This window comes from Raphanus sativus, chromosome 6 (assembly GCF_000801105.2).
Source record: "Raphanus sativus cultivar WK10039 chromosome 6, ASM80110v3, whole genome shotgun sequence".
Lineage (NCBI taxonomy): Eukaryota > Viridiplantae > Streptophyta > Magnoliopsida > Brassicales > Brassicaceae > Raphanus > Raphanus sativus.
Window position 1 is genome coordinate 9,944,329 of NC_079516.1, and position 19,120 is coordinate 9,963,448.

General features: G+C 33.1%; 4 protein-coding genes across 4 annotated transcripts; 2 read left to right on the forward strand and 2 right to left on the reverse strand.

Annotated features, from left to right (window-relative positions):
• Window positions 1-490: 490 nt before the first annotated feature.
• Window positions 491-12,652, reverse strand: LOC130496745 (putative transferase At1g60990, chloroplastic). Its single transcript, XM_056989127.1, has 19 exons — window positions 12,486-12,652; window positions 12,281-12,395; window positions 11,880-11,968; window positions 11,724-11,799; window positions 11,495-11,569; window positions 10,607-11,365; window positions 4,385-4,654; window positions 2,932-3,221; window positions 2,653-2,754; window positions 2,539-2,572; window positions 2,382-2,455; window positions 2,241-2,306; window positions 2,063-2,127; window positions 1,879-1,966; window positions 1,720-1,785; window positions 1,478-1,643; window positions 1,142-1,225; window positions 943-1,070; window positions 491-852 (listed from the first exon to the last, which is right to left on the reverse strand). The coding sequence occupies exons 8-19, from the start codon at window positions 3,121-3,123 to the stop codon at window positions 667-669; spliced, it is 1,251 nt and encodes a 416-aa protein (XP_056845107.1). The 5' UTR covers window positions 3,124-3,221; window positions 4,385-4,654; window positions 10,607-11,365; window positions 11,495-11,569; window positions 11,724-11,799; window positions 11,880-11,968; window positions 12,281-12,395; window positions 12,486-12,652; the 3' UTR covers window positions 491-666.
• LOC108807777 (uncharacterized) lies at window positions 7,367-9,644 on the forward strand. The gene is made up of 11 exons (XM_018580022.2): window positions 7,367-7,379; window positions 7,423-7,457; window positions 7,539-7,806; window positions 7,903-7,999; window positions 8,090-8,214; window positions 8,294-8,378; window positions 8,480-8,609; window positions 8,685-8,878; window positions 8,969-9,092; window positions 9,182-9,397; window positions 9,495-9,644. The coding sequence occupies exons 1-11, from the start codon at window positions 7,367-7,369 to the stop codon at window positions 9,642-9,644; spliced, it is 1,437 nt and encodes a 478-aa protein (XP_018435524.2).
• Window positions 9,721-10,269, forward strand: LOC108807779 (uncharacterized). Its single transcript, XM_018580024.1, has 3 exons — window positions 9,721-10,054; window positions 10,144-10,151; window positions 10,264-10,269. The coding sequence occupies exons 1-3, from the start codon at window positions 9,721-9,723 to the stop codon at window positions 10,267-10,269; spliced, it is 348 nt and encodes a 115-aa protein (XP_018435526.1).
• A 1,072-nt stretch (window positions 12,653-13,724) lies between the features above and the next one.
• On the reverse strand, window positions 13,725-18,184 carry LOC108805699 (membralin-like protein At1g60995). The gene is made up of 15 exons (XM_018577634.2): window positions 17,907-18,184; window positions 17,639-17,701; window positions 17,480-17,567; window positions 17,180-17,376; window positions 16,696-16,777; window positions 16,336-16,397; window positions 16,077-16,171; window positions 15,890-15,969; window positions 15,485-15,568; window positions 15,209-15,325; window positions 15,031-15,116; window positions 14,843-14,949; window positions 14,635-14,726; window positions 14,452-14,528; window positions 13,725-14,386 (listed from the first exon to the last, which is right to left on the reverse strand). The coding sequence occupies exons 1-15, from the start codon at window positions 18,057-18,059 to the stop codon at window positions 13,907-13,909; spliced, it is 1,863 nt and encodes a 620-aa protein (XP_018433136.2). The 5' UTR covers window positions 18,060-18,184; the 3' UTR covers window positions 13,725-13,906.
• Between the last annotated feature and the right edge of the window lie 936 nt (window positions 18,185-19,120).

Sequence of the window (19,120 nt, forward strand, 5' to 3'; positions counted from 1 at the left end):
CATGAATTAGATAATACCCATTTGCAAATATTAATCATATCTGTTTCTTTATAGAATCTCCGAAGAACATTGCATGCCTCCACGATCATCCTGATTTTGTTTGATGCTTGAATAATTCAACTCTCAAGAATATATAAAACTCAAAATTTTGAAATGATTATTAACTTTTCTGCCTTAATTCTCTTTTGCTCTACGGAAAGTCTACGGAAAGCAAACTCTGTTTTTCATTCGAAGTAAAATAATAGTATTCTAAAACCAATGCTTTGTTGTTATTTGTTAACCTCAAAGTGATTATTATCTAATTGCAATTGTATGAAAACAAACATAAAAATAACAAAATACATCTAGGTGATTGCCCGTACTCATGCACGGATATAAATATTTATAAACTCAGCCCCAGTCAGATCCAAGTCAGATCCAATTGCACTCCTAAACCTACCAACATGCGTATCTGCAGTTGTCCTGATATTATTTGCCCTTAAAACATCTATTTATAAACGAAAACTGTTGCTCTAATTTCTTCCCTATCAAACAATATTACTGTAATGATGTTACAATTTCCAATGAGAACCCAAATACAATATGCTCACATCTCAAAACATATTTGTAAAAAGGTTTGTTTTGGGTACCAATGTGCAGTTTCCTTGTGCAACTTTTTTCTTCTACTCAAGAACTTGGGTTGGTTGATGGAGGATGTTGCCGGGATAGATAAGGGACTTCAGCTACTATCCCATAAATGTCTTCTCCTATAGTCACTGTGTTTCCAATTGAGGCTGCTTGCTTCTTGATGTACCCTAACCCGAAATGGCTAGATCCGTTTCTTCCCTTAGTGTAGCTAGTTAGCTTCCCGACCTGAACATAATGTCAAGAAATAATAAAACAAAACGTAGATGCTATTCTTTGTTTTGGAGTAACTAAGATATGAACACAATGGTTCAATACCTTTTTCCCGTCGAACGTGATGGTGCTGCCTGGTTCTGCTTGTGCAGAGAGTTCAAGTCCACACAACCTTTGTTTGATTCCATCATATGTTATAAGTCTCGCGATAGTTTCCTGCCCCTTATAACATCCTAGGATGTTCGAATTTTTGTTAAACCTGGGCGCTTTCACTTTAGTTCAGTAACTAAAGCTTGTTGAGTACCTTTGTTCAAAGAGATTGAGTTCCATAGACCCGCTTCCAGAACATTGAATTCCTTGCTCAGTTCTCTCTCAGGTGCTGGTCTTCCTGCAAAACATCAATGCTTTTAGCCTGAGAAACATATACCTAATGTAAAGGCAAAAGACATAAATAATAGTGTTGTACAACACTGCTTTCAAATATGCGAGCATCTGTAGAGCTTGTTGACTAATATAACGGTAAAACATGCCTTAAGTTGTGACCACAAACTCAAGACATAAGTTTTTTAGAGGTTAACATGAAAATACCAAATCGAGAAACACTAAGGGGGCCTATATTTGGATAATAGTCTTTACTAACCTTGAATGACTCTAAGTTTCTCCCAGGCCTCAGAACCCATTGGAACGGCACCTTCAGATAGAAGAGTCTTCCAGACTGAAACAGCACCACCAGGTGACATTAACATGGTAAAGCCTTCTTCTGAAATAAGACTCCCGACCCCAACTGTGATTGGCATTCCATCGAACTGAAAAGGAAAGGAACATATGTCTACAGTGCCGCTTCAAAGGATTTGTTTCAGAGTTTTTTAGAAAAAGGCTTACGCTGTAATGCTTATGTTTGCCATATGGCTGCCCTATAAGATCTCCCAGATTCAGTTTAGACATAATCTGTTTCAAGTTCCTTTAACATTAGCATAAAAAAGAAAAACAACTTATTTGAGCTGTCATGGTCACTCTGCTAAAAGAAAGAAAGAATCTTACTTGGTTACATTTCGGTCCTGCTAAAGCAAATAAGCAAGTTTGCTTGGTGATATCTTTGATCTCTACTTTGTCAGCAAAAAAGATATACCTGAGAAGATGAAGATGAGAAATAAGTGACATCAAGGTACTCAAAGTCAGAGCCTTAAATCTTCAAAGAAACGTTATACTCAAAGCCTTAACATACTTGTTTAGCATCTCAATTATGGTTTGGCACGTAGTTGGAGAAACCATTAGCATTATTGCGTTTTTCTGAAAGGGAAAAGAGTCAACTTTTTTTTTTTTAATCATGGAAGATTAAGAGCACCTGAAGGAGAATCCAACCTAATAATATCACACTCCCAGAAGAAAGAAAGTGTTATTACCATTATCCAGGCATGTGCAATATCGATGGTTCTTGCAGTTGGGGTAACGAATACAGTGTCACACCCCTTAAGAAACGAGCAAACATATCCACAGAATTAGTTACTAGTGACAGATGCCAAAAAAAATCTACACTCAATCACCTGTCCTTCGTTAAGGCATTCGAAATTTGCAGTGGTTTGGTTGTGAAGGAAATGAACACGGTCATCTCCACTAACTTGACAGCAAAGATCACCACAAAGATTTAGCATTACCCGAAATTAAAGCAAAAAAAAAAAAAAAGAGTTCCAAATGTTATACCTCGTATTCTGCCAAAATGCGAGAGGTCCACGACCTGTAAATCAAATTTTGATCAGAACAAGAATCATAATGCAAAGAAGTCAAAAATTTTAAAGAAAGAAAAGAGAAGATTACCACAACTCCGTTATCAAAAGCATCCAAAGCCTCATCGTCGTTATCAAAACTCTCAACAACACCATCTTCTGACACTATCCCTCCACCAACACTTATTGTATCCTTCGCACAATCCATAATTGCAATCAGCCAAATTTACAAGCAAACTCTAGAAAATTAATAAACTGATTTTTTTTTTTGTAACTGCTATCTGCAATAGTGAAATTCAAGACTATAATATTCAAGAAGTTGCTATCTGCGGCGGGCAGCAGTTAGAAGTGACACAGATAGGAAGCTTACGAGGAGATCGTGATCGATCGGAGGCGGCGAGAAATCAAATTCGGAAGGCGAGACGCATCTGAGCCGAAGCTTCGGTTCTCCTCGAGAACCGCTATTTCGGAGACGAAGGGAGCTGCGGCTAAGATTTGTCCCGTGGTAGAGACATGGAAGCAGAGCTGTAGCAGTGGCGGTGATGCCACCCGTCCTCATCATCGTGTGTCCGTACAAAGTCTTTAGAAGATTTTTTTTTTTTTTAAGTCGTATCTCTCTAACTGGGGTTATGAGTGTTATAATTGTGATCTAGTAATCCCCTGCACATTATTTCAAAAGTTACTTTTGCAAATTTTTTTTATGTCGTTTTGATAATCATTTTCACCAAAAGAAAAGTTATTTCAAATGTTGATTATTTCTTTTTCTAATATGGTAATGATTTATATATCACCGCTCAATTAAATATATTTAATATAACAATAACTAATATAATAATAAAAGTATAACAAAATTTACAAATTTCAAAATATTTTTAATTCTTTCTATAATTAAATAATATTATTACTAAAAAAATATTCAAAAATTATGCAATTTCTTAAACAAAAATATAATTGTTCTTAACACCTTTAATTTCATGTTGATATATACAAATTTTAATAATCTTATTTAATTTTACGTTTGATAATCACATGATATTTATCGGTTATACAAGTTGATTTATTATCTTTTAATCAAAATAAATATTCATATTCTAATAACAATTTTATAAAAAATCGATATATTTTCTTTTTATATTTGAAGTGGAAATATGAAATAAAAAATTGAAAATGTATCTAAGATTGTAGTTTTAAATATACATATATCTATTAGTAAATACAAGTTTAAACTAGACAAAATATTATTTTATCTTAATTTTATGTATAATTAAATACAAATTTATATTAAAAATTCAGTAAGAAAATAATGAAATCTAAAATATTAACAAAATTTTATATGAACGGGAGCTAGCAATCCGGATCGTATTGAAAAGGTTAGTGAGACACATCATGGAACTATTAAATGTAATTTAAATTTAAAATTTTAGTACTGCACATTATGAAACACCTGGTATTAGAGCAAAGGAGACAAATATAAATAGAGAAAATGAACCAAAAATTTCACAAGTAAATAAAATACTAAAAAATGCAATGCAGTGTAACATTTTTTTTAACAAATTGGAGAAGATAAACACACACCAAATTTACTATTTTGAATACTAAAGAGAATAAAACATTAAAAATACTTTTTTTACTTAATTAGTATTAAAATATCTGAAATAAAAGTAAATCATTTTTCCACATAGATTATATCTTTATATGCATTATAAAGTTATAAAGTATGATTAAATAATATAGAGTAAACAGAAATAATTTTTTCTTTTTGTCGGGTTTATTATGCTATTAGAAACAACGAGAAATATAACATTGACAATATTACAGCTGACCATTCTATCTGCCTTATAAGAATTCATGTCTGACTGCATCATCCTGAGCCGCCTTATGAGATCCATTCCTGACGGTATTCCTTACGCCATACTGAAGATCCCTTATAAGACTTGTCTCCAATAATCTGTATAATTCGCCTTCTCCGGGAATTGAAACCCAAACCTTCTAATATAGAAATTGCGTCGCCTGGGATTCGAACCCCAGACTTCGGTGTAGAAGCCTTTAAACCTTGACCACTGGCCACGGTACTTCCACGAAACATAAATAATCTAGAATAGAGAAAATGAGTGAAAAATCTCAAGAGTAAATTAAAAGTAAAATGCAACGGAACATTTTTTTTCTTCACAAATTGGCTGGGATAAACACGCACAAAATTTACTCTTCTTTGAATACTAAGAAAATAAAACATTAAAATAATAATAAAAAATTTCTACTTGATTGGTATTAAAACAAGTGAAATAATCTATTGAGATTTGGTGTGTATCCACATTAGTCATAAGTTCCATTCTCTATAGAAATTAAATTATTATTATTTGGCAGCCTGAGTTTAGACGTTGATCCATGTGATTTACATGGTGGACCGTAAGAAGATTGGTTCAAACCTCTGACATTAGTCGAAAGATATTTCAAATCACTGAAACAACTTTGAATTTTGTAGAAAACTAGGTATTTTCGTATACCATGTGCAGTAAGGAATTTTTTAAAGCTAACTTATATTTAAAAATAAATTTTATTAGATATTATAGATTTTACTATCTTCTTACTAATATTTAATATATATTTGATATATATTAAATCAATTTGTATAAAACTAATAAAATGATATAAAATTGTATAATTATAAAAAAAATTAGCCTAAATAATGTTTATAAAATTTGTTGATATATAAGAAACTAATAATCTTACGATTAGATATTTAAATTTTAAAAACATTGTAGAAATTTTTGAAAATTTAGTAATACAATTGTATAATTATATAAGTTCTAGTAGCCATATCATATTTGTTTTGTGAAACTGATTGTAAAGAGAACATGTGACAAAATTACTTCGCAAATACAGTCCAGGGGTTATCATATCAAATCACATATAGATCTCATTTTTATTTTTTAAGTTTTACTAAAATCACTAAAATAACTTCAAATTTCACCTAAATCCAACCAAAATTAAAACACTGCAAAATCTCCTGGAACCTTTAATTCAGTGCGCCCCTCCCCCTCCCCCCCCCCAATTTGTATAAAACTAATAAAAATGATATAAAATTGTATAATTATAAAAAAGCCTAAATAATGTTTATAAAATTTGTTGATATATAAGAAACTAATAATCTTACGACTAGATATTTAAATTTTAAAAACATTGTAGAAAATTTTGAAAATTTAGTAATACAAATTGTATAATTATCTAAGTTTTAGTAGCCATATCATATTTGTTTTGTGAAACTGATTGTAGAGAGAACATGTGACAAAATTACTTCGCAAATACAGTCCAGGGGTTATCATATCAAATCACATATAGATCTCATTTTTATTTTTTTAAGTTTTACTAAAATCACTAAAATAACTTACGAATTTCACCTAAATCCAACCAAAATTAAAACACTGTAAAATCTCTTAGTTTAGTGCGCGCCCCGCCCCCCACCCCCTCCCCTCTCTTAGTACTAGGGGTGGACGTTCGGATACCCGTTCGGGTTCGGATCGGGTATTTCGGTATAGGAGTATAATACCCGTTCGGGTATTTTTGAATTTCGGGTCGGGTTCAGATATTTTTAGTTCGGATTCGGTTATTTCGGGTCGGGTTCGGATATTTAGATTTTAAAGAAAAAAATTATTATTTTTTATTTTTTAAGGTTCTTGTATTTAAAAATTTAGTTTTCGATTAACTGACTTCTTATGTTTTTAATAGATTGAATTATTAATAGATTTGGAGGTAAATTTCAAAAATAAGTAGACATTTATTTGGCTATTATTTTTAGAATTTGGATGTAACCTTTGTTAATACATGAAATAAAAAGCTTGATATTCATTTTAAGTGAATATCAAATCATTTTTTCTCTATAATTATATGTATATTATATAATTTTAAAGTATGTGTGACATTAATATATTGTATATTATATAATCTTAAAGTATGTGTGACATCAATATAAATATCTAAACTATTAATACTGAAGTACACCTATCTATATCCCCTTATAGTTGCTCAAAAATTACAACTAAATGCCACTATGTTAAAACACAGTAGTTTTGTCTTATAAAGTTTGAGAAAATCGTGGCCTGCTATACTAAGTAAATAACACTTTTTCTGGCCTTTCAATCTATCAAATGGCCCACGAAAATATGACTTTGTAAGATTAAACATTCCTAAACCACTCCTCATTTCACGAAAATATCAAAACAAATCTATCACCTTAAAACAAATCGATCACCTTAACTGTCATTAATTTATATTAATTAAACATTCCTAAACCACTCCTGATTTCACGAAAATATCAAAACAAATCGTCATAACTACTCAAAGATATTCCTAATTCTACTCTATCAGAATCAGAATATCTATCCTATTAATTTAACATCATCTCGATTTTAAAAAAAAAAACTTGACAACCAAGTTGTTAGTATTTCCAACTGATTTCACGTAAATATCAAAACAACATCTCCAAATTTCTAAAAAAACTTGACCACCAAGTTGTTAATATTTCAAAGCAACTCGGATATTCGTTTTTCCTTTTAGATTTGAAACATAATAAATGTACATTTAATTAAATAAAAGATCTTTTGCCTTTGATTTTGATTTTAAATTGTAACTACCTAAAATAAACGATAAAAATTAATGACTATAAACCTAACCTACGCCATTTTATCTCCACCAGTATAAATATGTTCTCATCTATTCTCCAAATCATAAAAAAAATCGCACAACCTAAAGCATGTCAAAGATAACGACTTTTGTTCCTCTCACAAAACTGAGACCTTTGAAAGACTATGGCGTGTTCAGGTTAAATGTTTACATTCATGGAAGCAAAACACCCCTTTTGCAGGTGATACTTTTGAGATGGTCTTGGCAGATGAATGGGTAAGTTTTGTAAAACACGTTTTTCCTCTTATTGTGTTACTAATTATTCTTAAGTTCTAATATGACTTTGTTTTTTGTTAGGGTAACAAGATCCATGCTACTTGCAAACGCTCTCTCATGCACCGAATTCAGCGTTTCTTACCTTTAGATTCTTGGGGTGTCATTGAACATGTTAATGTCAGTGTAGTTGGTGGTCAATATCGAACCACGAACTATAAGTACAAGATGGTTATTGCAGAAGATGCTGTAATATCGCGTTCAGATTTAGTTGATGATAGGAGTTTCTTATCTCTTGCTACTTATAACGAAATTGAATCATGTGAAGCAAAAAATCAAGTTTTCCTCATAGGTAATCTCAATCTCACTTATTTTTCATAATTATTATTAGTAAATTTTTTTAGTGGAGATAAGTTCTAACCTATGTTTCATATTTTTTGACTCTCAGACGTGATAGGAAAAGTTCATGAACTGGGTGACATCCAGACTGTACGAGTTTTTGGAGAGGATAGAAAGAGGGTTCAATTCCGTTTACTTGACACAGAGTAAGTTTTCACGTACACACTTTTATTTTTCCTTATAATTATTTTGTTATACAGGCTTCGATTAGTTTATAACATGCATTTTTTCATTAGAGGAAATTCTCTTCCATGCTGTCTGTGGGGAACCTATGCAGAGCTACTTGAACCATTTTGTGAGACTGCCAAAGATCAAACCATTATTTGTTTGATCCGGTTTGCAAAAATAAAAGAATTTAGAGGTATTTGTTTAAACCCTTTTAACATAAAGTGACATTGTATTTGATGTCTTATTAAAATCGATTGTTAAATGTTAATTAGGAGAGATGCAAATCACTAATGCTTTTGATGCTTCTCGGGTGTTCCTAAATCCAATGATCCCTGAAGTTATGGATTTAACTGAAAGGTTATTTTTTTTTTGTTATCATCAGTATATTACTGTCTGCCTATCTTATTTAACTATTTCTAATATCACTCGGTATGTCTTTCTAACTTAATGCATTCTAGGCTGTCAATTTCTGATCTGTCTGTGGCTCTGGTCGAGAAAACGTCTGGGAAAAAGGATGGCAAAAGAATTTCATATGACTGGAATAACGCAGAGATCAAATCCATTTCAGAAATCATGGACTCCAATCAGGTTGATTTTTCCTTACTTTTTTTATAATCGTTAGAATATATATCTAAAAGAGAATTTCTCATGTAAAATATTTAGGTGGACTATTGCAAAATCGTGTGTACTATTGAGGCAATAGATACTGATTGGGCTTGGTTCTATTTTGGTTGTAACCGTCACCAAAAACGTGTCAATAAACTTCCCAATGTGGATTATGCAAGCATGACAAAAAAGGATAAGCCTTTGTTCCGGTGTGAAATTTGTCGTTCTAACATCAGTAATGTGGGACCCAAGTAAGTGAATGCTATTTACTAAAACCATTTCTCATACTCTTTTTTTTGGAAGTTATATTCTTATATATATGCTGTATTTTGTTTTTTCAGATTTAAGCTACACTTTGTTGTAAAAGATGACTCTGGAACATGCACTGCAATGTTGCTAGGCTCTGTTGGTAAGTCCATTGTTGGTGTCGATGCTGAAGAATTATGGGATGGCTCTTATGAGGAGGTATATTTTTATATAAATATTTTTTTTTACTCTTTCTCAAACCTAGAACAGTTTAGATTCAACCACATATATTCCTACTTTCTTTCTAGATTGAAGATCCAGAGATTCTTCCAGAACCTATTCTATCTTTGGTGGGGAAGTCTTTTTGTTTTGGTGTTTCAATTACCTCAGACAATGTCACAAATGGATCAGAGACTTTTGTGGTTTTAGAGGTTTGTTCTGGAGATAAAGTTTATAGTATCGATTCTCACTCTCTATCAACTTCTGATATGGTCACAACTTCATCTACAATGTCATCTGGATCTGTAAGTATTAATTTTTATCAACTTTTACCCTACTCAGAGTTGTTAATGTTTGATCGATTTGATTAACAATGACTATCTTAATTTTAAATGGATTTAGATTATGATGTTGGATCAAGTTTCCTCAGATGAGTGTCCAACTCCTATAACAAAGCGCAAGGAAGATCTATCTGACCTACAGGACCTATCATCGGCTTCTAAGAAACAATGCAGCAAGATAATCAAACAAGAGAATAACAAGAGTGGCTAAGCATGGACTCGGGATTCATGTTCGTTTGCAATCCTTACCAAACCATAGTCTTAGACTAAAGGTTGGTTGTCCGGTTATGGTACTGAGAAACATAACACCTATTGATGGCTTGATGAATGGGACTAGACTTCAGATCACTCAGCTCATGGACTTTATGGTTCAAGCCAGAATTATAACAGGAGAAAGAGTTGGGGAAATTGTTGATATTCCTAGATTGTTGATAACTCCATCAGACACGAGATTGCCTTTTAAGATGCGGAGAAGGCAGCTGCCTCTTGCTGTTGCTTTTGCAATGACAATTAACAAAAGTCAAGGTCAATCGCTATCTGAAGTTGGTCTCTATCTACCTAGACCTGTTTTTTCACATGGGCAGCTATATGTTGCTGTTTCTAGAGTGACTTCGAAAAAAGGTTTGAAGATTTTGATTTTAGACAAAGATGGCAATCCCCAGAAAAAAACTATGAATGTGGTTTTCAAACAAGTTTTTGACAACCTTTAGTGGTCAAGGTAATACAGATGTGTTGCAGTGATTTATTTATCTTATACGGTTTTCAATTTTTTTTCCTCTCTCCTATACAGAAAAACAACTAATATGAAATTACATGTTTTTTCTTTGCAGGTTTGAGCCCTTTTCATTTTCTCGTGGGTGTTATAATGCTTTCTGATATTGTTATTTTTAATTTATTCAAACAATTTTTGTTATTTTTTCAACAATTCATTTCGATATCATTGTTTTATTACTAAAGCTATCAATCTATTGCATCATATTGGTCTTTCTTACCTATCTAAACTATTAGAGTGGTTGTTTTATAAACTATAATTACCATAGACGATGATATGCAACACTCGAGCAACAACAAACATTTAAGCAAAACTAAAGCCGTATAACTCAATCTAATAACTACCACTTCCACCTAAACTTCTCAGGCATTAGTTAAATTTTTTCATAGATAAGTAATTACCTTGCTGGTCCGTTTGAGTGTTGTTCCATGCAGACTAATGTCTTCTCTTGCAACTCCTGATCTTCTGTTCTCATTTTTCCCCGGCCTCTGTCATATTTTCAGCTGCTTTCATGTTCCTTTTGTTGTCTTCGGATTCAACTCGATTCCAAGTCCCATTGGAGAACATCCAGTATCATGTAATATAATTAAAAACAATTAGAGAATAACATGATGATTTTGTAAAAGAAAACTAAAACTTCTCAGACAATAATAAACTCCTAAATAATCATTCTCTCTTTAGATAACCAAATTCGGATCAAGACAATTTTGGCTACTTATACTCGTGTTGCTCTGTCTGTAATACTGTCACTCGGTCTTTGTTTAAAACTACCAGTATAACAAAGATAAAACAAGTGACTCAGCCTTCTCTACAACCTAAATTAACAGAATCATCAAAATTTCCATTTCTATCACTAAGTAGGAGAAGTCTAACCTGTATTGGTATATGTAGATATATCACTTGCATCGTCTGTATCCTTCTCATTTTCATCATCAAGTGTGGTTGATATAAGACATAAAACACCTATCAGTTTTCAAGTTGCAATTTTAAAGGATACGAAAACTATTTTGAACTACTTCACTGAGTTGTTATCTTATGGTTGACTCATTATCATCATGGAGTCGACCATCATCTATAGCTGTAGCTGTTTCGGCTTCCATCTTAGCAGCAGCGTCCCTTGCAGGTTTCACAAGCATGTACTCCTTCACTGAGTTGAGCACCTACGGAGTCAAGTAGCAGAAGCAGAAAAAATACGAATTTTTTTTTATAATGAACTGTAAAGTGTTTTGTCATATGCGTGAAGGAAAAGAGTAATGTGAGGAGAGCGGAAGAAAGTTTAAATAGTGTACCAGGTATGTAGAAACTTCACCAAAATTCAGTAACAACTTCAGAGAGTTTTCAACCAAAAGCCCCTCAACAACACCCTGAATTAACATCAATCAAGCAAACCTTAGAACACACATGGCTTAAAAAGTTAATACACCAGCTGCAAATATGATATGATATCATTTATAAGAGTCAAAAAAATAAATATGAGTTTCTGAACCATTCTAACTGTGGCATGAGTTATGACTTAACTGGTAGTAACCATAATCGGGTTTAATGGAGACTTCAAAGTTCATCAAATCATCTTTGCCATTGAACTCTGATATATCTACACCAATTAAAACAACTGAGAAACATTTTAAAACTTTCGAAATAAAGATAAAGATCAAACCATATAAAGAAACAGACCTTTGTGAAGACGAAGTTCACCACAAGATTGCTTCTTAACTGAAGCTCCTCCTCCTCTACTAGCGTTCAACATTTCCGGATTCACCCACCTACCACAGAAATTAAAATCTTATTTAGAAGAGAAGTAAAATAAGTATTTATTAAGAACACTCGGGATCACTAATCTTAAAATTATGTGGAATTTTTAGTTAAAGCTTCTACCAATACTAATGATCTTGATGCTGGATTTTAAATCAAGAGAATAATTATTTGAAATATTATTAAAACAATTTTTTTGTTAATCGGGATATCAAGAATGAACAAACAAGTTAACTTCAAAGCAGTGTTTAGGTTTAAAATACAAACTCGAAATCTAATATATTAAAAAGAAAAAAACACAGACTCAAGGATAGAACATGCACCATTGTTTGTAGATGTCTTCCTCGATGTTGAAACCGTCTTTCAAAATCCACCGATTTGACTTTTCTAATGCTTAAAGACGATTATTGAAGTCCTTTAGACATGGAGATGACTGATCTGTGAACATAACAACAATCGATTAAGGTTAGTGAAGGTTAGGGCTTCAAAAAAAAAGGATTAATCTGATTAAAAAAACACCAAGACAACCTTTGATTCTGTCGGTTCCTAAACCAGGTTGAAAGGTAAGACAAATACGGCCATGAGTTTGTAACTTGATTCACGTTTTTTGGGTTCTGTAGAAGAACATCGATAACCCCATGTGGAAGAGATAAGAGACAGAGAGAGAGAGAGAGAGAGAGAGAGAGAGAGAGAGAGAGAACTTGACCGACAGAAATCAAAAAAGATAAATAAAAATTTTAGGTAAAAGGAAAATATATCTTAACCATTTTTTTCTGTTTCTTTTCGCGGACAAAATAATTTTAGTGGGCTTCACACTTATAACAGAACATGTTTATTTAATGGGCTTTGCAAAACAACAATTTAACATCACTAACAACAATTGTAAACAGCCCAACTCATTTTAAATTTTTGATACATTTCCATTACTTTGTCAATTTTAGAAATCATGTAATTAAAAATTTAAAATATGTAAACTTACATAAACAACTTATAATCAGATTGAGTCAACAAAACCCACAATAATATATTTTATGCTTATAAAAACGATATTTAAATATTTTTAAAAACAATTGACCCGTGCATAAATAAAATAAAATTTTTTTAATCAAATACTCAACAAACCCAAAGAAATACACCAATATGAAAAATCAAAAATATGAAAACCTTAAATTTTATGTTTAACATTTACTCATCCCAAATATACACCCGCGCGGGCGCGCGGGTCCAAAATCTAGTTTTAAATAAAATGAAAGATGAAAACTAGAAATATAAAGGTAAGTATATCTATGTTCGGTTATCTTTGGATATCCATTCGGGTTCGGGTATTACCCGTTCGGGTTCGAATATCCAATCTCTCTTAAATCAATATCCGTTCATGTATTTTGTTATTTCGGTACGGATTTCGGTTTGGGTTTTTCGGATCAAGTTCGGGTGCGGCTTCGGATATCGGGTAAAGTGCCCACCCCTACTTAGTACTACGAAAAGTCTAGTTCACTCCCAGAAATATAGCTACCCCTACCCTCTCACGTCAATGCCACGAACCTCTTATCCATTCTTATTCGATCACAGCGAAGGAGCAAGTCAAAATAGAAAAACTCACATCCACCCCACCCCTACTTAGTACTACGAAAAGTCTAATCTTTGGGGTTTGTAAAACTAATCCCAAACTCAGTATTTTTCTTTTTAACGGCTGGATGGAGTGGACGGATTGACATGTCTATTTTAATCCTAGTTTTATGCTGTCAATAACTAGTTGCGGATTGCAAATACTTGCAATAGAAGTTTAATTTAAAACTCATTTTCCCCAAAACAATGTCATAAATTTCTTTACCAACTGTTTTTACCATTACCTATCCCAAATGCTTGTTTCTCTGACCACTGACTATACAAGTAACAAGGAACAGAAAACCAAAACCAAAAAACGATATACAGCAAACAAAGGAATATATTTAGTCCACTACAAGATTATCATGATGAGCGTTCGGAAGGGAAGTATCTGCGAACGCTTGAGCTTCATCTTCATCTCTCGCATCCCTAAACCTCGAGAGAAACGAGTTAAATCCTTCTGAGGAAGCACCGCCTAAAATCCGTAGTAACATCGAGCTGAACGAGCTCATAGCACCTGCGTGCGGATTAGGCTCTACAGGAATGTTGGCGTTTGCTGTGTTCACTTCTTGCTGTTGATGCTGCATTGGATTCTCGACTCCTGCATCCGCTGCTGCTGCTGCTGCTGCTGGAGATCTTGTTTCTGTGTTTTGGTTTGGGGTTGTGTTGTTAGGACCAGACGGAGCTCGGTTTCTTGTTGTTGTTCTGTTCAGCCTTGTGATGTGAAGAGTTGACGCTAGGATTGTTGAGGAAGTGATGTGGAAGTCTGGATGCTGGTGAAGATGTGACTGTCGGCTTTGAAGGAATCTCTGAAGTGCCGGTACCTGCGGCTTTTGTGTTTTAGTTTTCAGATAAAAGAAAGAACTTTCCATTGAGAGTAAAAGTTTACCTCAAACCGGTTCCAGAAGTACAAAATCAAGTGTTGCATGAATGCACCGGTTGTCATTAGCGCTAGATAAGAAAAGCCTGTTGAGAGAGTTAAGCAGTAAGTGACATATATATTTTGACGTCTCTGAAAAATATAGACAGTAGTAGTTAGTCAGCCAAAATAATGTATAAACTTAGTCCTTACCATAAGCGTACGAGAAGAAATAAATGTGGAACACCAAGAAGTAGAGCAAAAAGAAACGCGGGAAGAACTTCATCGATATTGGTGTTCTAACACTACAACATTTGGAACATAGGACTTTTTGTTAATTATCAGTTAAGGAACAAATTTGTAATTGCTTGCAAGAGACCTCGATATATACAGGTAAACTGAAGCAAAAGGACCTAATAACCTTATCAGGGTGAATAATTCGCATAGCCAGACAAGAACTAGGACCATGAAAGCTAACAGCTGATCGTCATAAAACTCAAACAGGAAGAAGAGAATCCCAATCATTATCTGCAATTTACAAATGATTATATTATGTCAGTCACGAGACAATCCTCTGAAATGTTGGAATAAGAAAAAAATAATGCATACCGGTACAAAGACGAGGGATTCAATCACGTGCACAAAGATCAACTGAAACGTTGGTAGCCGATGCTGAGCATGGTGTTGAAGCTGCACTGCAAAAAATAAAATTGATATCCAAACATATAAAAAACTTGAGAAGCAAAGATGGGAAACCATCGGGTAGTGAAACAGAAGAAAGACAAACCTGTGAACTTCAACATGCGAGTTTGCGTCTCTCGCAAAGTGAATGACACAGACATTGTGGTTGTGAAAAACACAAACAGAGACATCATAAGAACACCACATTTTGTCACCAAGTAATCTGCATAAGCCCGGAATAATCAGATCTATTACTTAGGCAAATGGTTATGCTGAACTAAAGAGAAAATTGCAAGGGCTACTAACGCCACATTAAAGAGATTTGAAAGAAGTAAGGTAAACTTTTTAACGTATGCTGTTAACGATACAGAACATGACATACCTCCAAATTGCGAAGAACCTTCAGAAAGTTCTTGGGAGTAACTAAGATTGTAAAACTCTCTTGTCTGGAAGTTGTACATGTAACCTGCAATGGATGAAGTTCGCAGTTATATGAGGTGAATTCTCCAGCTTTCACAATAGCATATAGATAAAAAAAAATAATCAAAAGGGAAATGAGCAGGCGACAATTACAGTCTCTTTCTAGCGTAAGCTAAACTTTCAGATGGAAATAGGTTGCACACAAGCTACAAAAGCAGGGATAAAATAAATGCGTCCTCAACACAAGGAATTCAGGCCTAGAAGGATGCAGATATATTACTTCGCTCTGCCTAATTGCAAAATGAAGAGATCCACAAATAGTGAAACTTGCACGGGGTTTATCAATTGACAAACAGCTAAAACCTACCTTGACCAGCAGAGTTCTGTAAGCTATTCATTATAATTGTATCATATCCTACAACTCTGTTGATAGTAAGTTGCTGCAACCTGCAAAAGTAATTTAACTTTAATTTTACGAAGCTTATCATCAGGATCCAGCCTATCCAATTAAATTTAATTGTTTCCATAATGAGGACCCATAACATGAGTATTACCTGTTGCCAAAGCAGGGATGTCGAGCCGATATGCTTACATTCGCAGTGCGAATGTTGTGCCGTGACTTTGCTTCATCAGGCAGCAGAAAGTAACCCTATATGGAAATACGACAAAGCCACTGTCAGATCGAACCAGAATTTCAACAGAAGAGTTCCTCATTTTTAAATCTTCCTCAACAGAATAGATTATTCTAGGGTATTAGATTCTCATGGATCTTCCACCAGTCAGCTTTGAGTTCTTAACAGAGAACAATATTACCTTTTCCATAGTATATAGGTATGTTGGCTCGAACTCTTGAGTTCTTCTCTCAAGCCATTGAACTGTCACAAACAATCAACTGACAAATTAATTTCAAACATACCAGTACGTGCATACATCATCCCACCCAAAGCAGAACAAAAGTTTCTTCTTCTAATCACTAAACCTCTTAGATGAAAATTGAAACTTTTGGTAATTTGCCTATCTGGAAACAAGAAATGTTAACAATGTAATGTATGGATCCAGATTGTATTTTTCATTTGTAAAAAAAGCCTCAGTATTTTCTGATAGGTTCACTAGATAATGAAGAACAAAACCACTATAGATATATAATACAGATTCTATTGAAAAGGCTTTTACCTGCATAGTAGTTGACCTTATCCATATACAGCACATGAAACAATTTGGGCAAATCAAGATTCAGCGGTATAGCAACAATGTTCTGCATTCAAAATTTGAAGAGCAAAATAATTGGTTTAGTCAAAGACAAAAAGAAAAACTAACTGAAACTCAGCAGATCATAAAGAACTGTGCCACAAAAATATAGATATCTTTTAAAGAGCCAAATCCGAAGCTAGGCCTAAGTTCATTTTCCTCAGAAAACAAAGGGAGGCAATAATGCAAAAGTTTCACACCCTAACAATAGAGCCACTTAAATCTTCCAGTAACATATATTTCCGACCAAAAGAACCATGCTAATTGCTGCCATAAAAACTAAACAGAAACCTCGCAGAGGAGATGAAACGTCTATATATAACAGCCGCAAGCAGTATCTAAGTCATATTTTGAAAAACAAAAAGGTCAGATGAACTAATTATTCTAAGTCAGTTAAGAGACAACTCACCCATATTTTTCGAACACCTCTGAGGAACCGCGCTGTATGCTGCAAAACGAAAGATATGCGCCTATAGAACTTTTTGGGAAAACGAAGAATAGCTGCTCTGACAGTCTCTTTTGCAGACACGGAGAAACTACTCCGGGGCTCTTCCCTGTCAACTTTGACAAATGTATTATCAGCACTCTCTTCACTGGCACAGCTTTCTACAAGATTTCAAAAAAAAGAAGCAGCATCAGCCCCTGCAAACTTTAAAGATATTTAGGCATTCTATCTACAGCCTATACTCCTGAAGATAAAGAATATCACCTTGATCATTCTTTGAGACTTCCACGTTGTCAGCTGAAGCTTCAACTTGAGGAACAACACTACGTGACCACAACCCCGCGCTTGTTATCTATACAAGAGACATAAATTAGAAACTTTTAACTAAAATAATGCAAGCTCGTATAAGAGGAGGGTACATACCTTGATTTGTAGAAGCTCTGCTTCAGATAACTCAACTCCAGTCAGCTCACTTGAACAACCAGGCTTTCCAAGAAAAATAGTAAAATGTGAATTTTGTATTTCAGACTTAAAGTTCAAATATTTTTTGAGATAATCGTTCTAATTATAAGCCCTAAACCCTATCCAATAACCCAAATTTAAAATTTGTCACAATCGGCTAACCCTAAATGTAGTTTCACTACAAAACAGACAACAAAATAAGAATAAAAAAAGAGTGAATTTTGAGTACCTGTTGAACATAGTTGGCGTGCATAACAACGAGGATGCAGAACAACGTGATGGCGAGGAAGAGGAAAGTATACTCTAAGAAAGCCCTAATCCTAGGATTTAAGATCTGTGAGAACCTCTCCTGAACCCTTATAAACGTCTGCTCCGGATCCATCTTCGATCTTCTTCTTCTTCAACGAAAGGAGTGCGTCCACATCGATTTCGATTTTGCTCCGCAGCGACGTCGATGTTCGTTTAATTAAAGATTTTTTTTTTTTTGAGTAAAGCTTAATGATTGAAAGCACCGCGAGTGAATTATACTATTAGTTAGGTCTTGGCAATCCCAATCGGAAGAACAGAAATAATAAAACCAAATTCAAACCAAAATTAATTAAATATCTAAATACATTCAAAATTTTGATATTTAAAAAAATAAACTCGATCCGGATTCAAGTATTTTAAGTATCTGAATATATCCAAAATAAATTTATATATCTATATATATTAATTATTTTTAGCTTTGATGTATATTAAAAACATATAAAATATATATAATATTTTAAAATTGTACAAAATACTTAAAAATATATACAAATAGTCAAACGTAAATATTTAAAATAATAAAAATATACTCAAAACAATCAAAATACTTAAAATAATTATTGATTCTCCATCAAAATATTCAAACCATGCATTTATATGTTAAGTTTAGATATTTTAACATATGTTATTCAATTTATATGTAATATAATATTTTTTTTATAGATTTTGAGAAATTTAAAGTATATAATGAATTTTAAAATTAGAAAATAAATAAATGGATTATCCGAATCGGAACAGAACCCGCATTGATCCGAACCGAATCCAAACCAAAATTTAAAAATACCGGAATAGGGCTGAAATTTTTTACCCAAAAAACTCGAATAGATCAGACCAAATCCGAATGGATATCCAATTTCTTTTTAAAATAGTTTATAAAATGCATTCTCGGATTTCAAAAATAAAATTAAAAAAAGATATCGAAAAATAAAATAAATTATAAAAAGTTGAAAATTGAAAACATATAATTGAAAATATAAAAAGTTATTATTTTATTTTCTTTCACTCTTTTATCTATTATTTTGTATTTATATATTTAGGGTATAAACATCTTTTACCTTAATGAAACATTTTCATCAATTCTTTTTGTGGCAAAAACTTGGAAAAGTCTATTTGGAGAATTATAAAATTCGTTTA